This window comes from Galeopterus variegatus, unplaced genomic scaffold (assembly GCF_000696425.1).
Source record: "Galeopterus variegatus unplaced genomic scaffold, G_variegatus-3.0.2 Scaffold6328, whole genome shotgun sequence".
NCBI lineage: Eukaryota > Metazoa > Chordata > Mammalia > Dermoptera > Cynocephalidae > Galeopterus > Galeopterus variegatus.
The window spans coordinates 149,872-153,409 of NW_007732439.1; the positions used below are offsets into that span (position 1 = coordinate 149,872).

General features: G+C 36.7%; 1 protein-coding gene across 1 annotated transcript in view; it reads left to right on the plus strand.

Annotated features, from left to right (window-relative positions):
- Positions 1-3,538, plus strand: part of LOC103606130 — a gene marked incomplete at its 5' end in the record, with an annotated part of 124,473 nt that overhangs the window by 120,266 nt on the left and 669 nt on the right. The window contains one exon of the mRNA XM_008590721.1: positions 511-771. Coding sequence (XP_008588943.1) covers positions 511-771 — 261 coding nt within the window. The remainder of the gene's footprint in view (positions 1-510; positions 772-3,538) is intronic.

Consider the following 3,538-nt stretch of genomic DNA (forward strand, 5'->3'; position numbering starts at 1 on the left):
TTTTTTTTTTTTTTTTTTTTTTTTTTTTTAATACAAAAACAGGAAGGTGCTAATAAGATATTTAGCGCCTCCGCTCTAACAGCTGGAATAAACTGAACCAGGTTGGGGTTATTAAAACCAGTGACAAAGGTCCGATTCCATCAGTAAGTGGGAGAAAGTTAAACCAGTTTTTAAAAGGTCAGCACTCAAAGATGAAACTGCAAATATTTTTGTTTCTTTAAATCCTTGCCCTACACACTTTTTCATAATAAGAAAAAGAAATTAGTATATTTTTATTGTCCAAAAATAAATATGTTTTAATTTATAAAAGTGAACCAGGAATTATAATAAATGGGGTAACCTATTTTTCTCAGTTGCCCATGCGGAAAGCAGTTCTAAGGTGTAAGAGAATATTTAATGGACATGTGTGGGGGCGAGGCCACAGGGGAATATCTATTGGTTGTTTTCTAAGATGCCTCATGGAATGGCAATAAATAAGTAAATGTGTCATAATCTGACCTTGTTTTGTAGGCTTCCCTGATTTGTTATACTCCTAGAATAGATTCTTCTCCTAGGAACTTACTTATTTTAACCAACGACTTTCATCTCCAAAAACCAGAAACATCATTTCTTTGGATTTGTGGCTACATCTACTCTCATTGTGAACTAGTCTTCCTGGCCAAGAACAATGCTGCTGATGATAATGATGACAATGCTGCTGCTGATGATAACAGACGTGATAATGATCATAGTGATGACGACGATGATGATGACAGTGACAATAATAACCATGTGAGTAGAATGACATTTTACCACTTACTTTGTGCCAGGCACCCCTGAAAGCCCTTTGCATGTATGAACTAATGCAGCCTCACAACAATCACACAATGCAGATGCTAGTATTTTCATCTCCATTTCAGGGATGAGGAGACAGAGGCACAAGGAGATTAAGCAACGTGCCCAAGTGCACACAGCCAGAGTAGAGCCTGAACTAGTGGTCAGGCAGCCTGTGCCCCTACCCACTCAGCTGTGCTGTTGCTTCAAGACGGCTGTGCATCTTTGATGCCATCTGATTCCGATCTTTGTTGAGTTTGCTATTTCAGTGTGCAAAGGGCAATCTCATTTTCTTACTTCCAATTTGTGATGAATATAAGAAGTGCAATTTTTTGTAAGAGCTAAACACTAACAATATAATGACCACATTTTCAGAAGCACACGCTAGAGGCATGTGACATGTTAATAGATGTTTGTATTAATTTCAGGTTTAAAAGACAGTCTAGTATTCTACCTAATTTGATTTACAAGAGTGAAATATTGGGATCTTTCGGATGCTTAGTTGCTTTGTGGAATGAGGCACAGAATGTTTGAAATTAGAATAGAGTATATATATGAGGGTACTTCAAAAAGTTTGGAGAAAAATAGAGTTAAAAGATAATATGAATCTTTCCATGAATTTTTTTGAAGTACCATTGTATATGGTCCCTGTACCTGAAGTAAATTTATCTGCCATCCTTGAGCTGCCTTAACTTATTCAGGAGATAAAGGTAAAATCCCTTAGGAGAATTAAGGAAATTTTCTGTTGTGTTCCCTGAAATCTTGGCATTTTTGAGTGACAGAGAGAAATCTGTCTATATTGTGGACGGGGCCTCTCCCCTAATAATAGCAATACAACAGTCTCCTACAGTATTTTTTAGTGAAGTTTTACTTTAGTATTTCTCATATTTTGTTTTTCCCTTAGAGAAAGAAAAAAGAGGAAAAAGAAAATGAAGGGGCACCTTTTTTTCTTATATTATCCTAGCACAATTTCTCTGTTATATGGAATTGAAATATATGTGCCAAGAGAAAATGGAAGAAAATGCAGAACTCATCATAAAGAATGTGAATATTAAAAACTGGAATAATGATGCTAACCTGGAACTGCAAAAACCATGGATCTCATAATCATTAATTTCCTGTGTTTCAAATAGTATATATACCATTGCCTTTTGGGGGCAGAACCTCATCTGACGTGGTGATGGAGATAACCCAGGAGTCTTTCCGAACAATTCCCATGCAGACCTCTTCCTTCAGTTTACAGCTGTGATTACTAGAATCCTTCCTCATCTCCGTACTGAATTGAGGTTTGGTTTTCCTTCCCCTAAATCCCATCGTATTCATTTTTTAAATTGCTACTTGCCATATTGATCTTGTCGTTGTTGATTTCAAACATTTCCATCAAAAGAAACATTTTTTTTAAGTGCTCCTTTGTGAACTGTATAATTGTGCCTGAACTCTATCATTATGGGTAAGTTCAGCAAATTTTTTCTTAAATAAAACTATTTCAGTTAGTCTTTCAACTTTATAATCCCAACCCCATAAATAAAAAATGTACTAATGCATCACACTGGCTCACAAGTGGGTTCAGGAATACACTATGTTTTCATGATCAAGTATGAATCCCCAAATTGTGTGTGTCTGAGCAATATTCCTCAGATCCTTCACAGTTTTGGATTTTCAAAATTATAATTAAAGGTTAATATAATTGGCCTTTACCAAGTGGGTTCAGGAATACACTATGTTTTCATGATCAAGTATGAATCCCCAAATTGTGTGTGCCTGAGCAATATTCCTCAGATCCTTCACAGTTTTGGATTTTCAAAATTATAATTAAAGGTTAATATAATTGGCCTTTACTATGGATAATTATAAGGGATGGCCTGATATACGAAGTCTTCAAAGTGCTGGAGCCTTTATTTTCAAGATCTTAGTTTCTATCATAGAGATGAATTTCCTCCATATGAAGACATAAATATAAAGAATTAAAATAACAGTCTTTCCTCTTAAACAAATTAGATCAAGTTATCATTTCCTCTGAGATACTGAGGTATAATTTCTTAATAGTAACATCCCAAGTCATAAAAATTTAGAAGTCCTCTCCATGATTTTGGGTACCTCTAGGAGCACACATTTTCATTGCACTTCTACAGGCAATTCCTGCACTGCTGTTATTACCTTTCTCATACACTGCTGTAATTCCAGACAATGAACACAACACTTCACTGGTTTCTTCAAAAAACACAAGCTTTTCATGGGTAGAGTAACTATTATTAAACATTCGGGAGGCCACGGAGGTGGTGCATATTGTGTTGATCAGCTCCATGCCTCGTCCCTCCACCCTGGGCTGCTTCCTGAGTTGCAGATTTTTCACTGTTGTGGAAATAATCACAGCTTCCCATGTCTCTTATTCTCCAACTTGAATGTCCCAACCTGATCAACGTGCTCTATGGAATGAAGGGCCTCCTATTATCCCAGTTTCACTTTTTCCAAAAGGGGTTGTAGTAACAGATCCCAAGTTATTCTTTTTAACAGCTCTGTTACGCACAGATGCTTACTTTTATTATGCATTGATAACAATGTGATCAAACCAATTCTCCTTTGTCTATGCTTTACAAAGAGCTCAAAGCTAATATATATATATTTTTTCCTTTTTGTCTTTTTTCGTGACCGGCAACGGATCGCAACCCTCAGTGTCGCGCCTGTACCGGCCCGGGACCGGCAACGGGATCGCAACCCTCAGTGT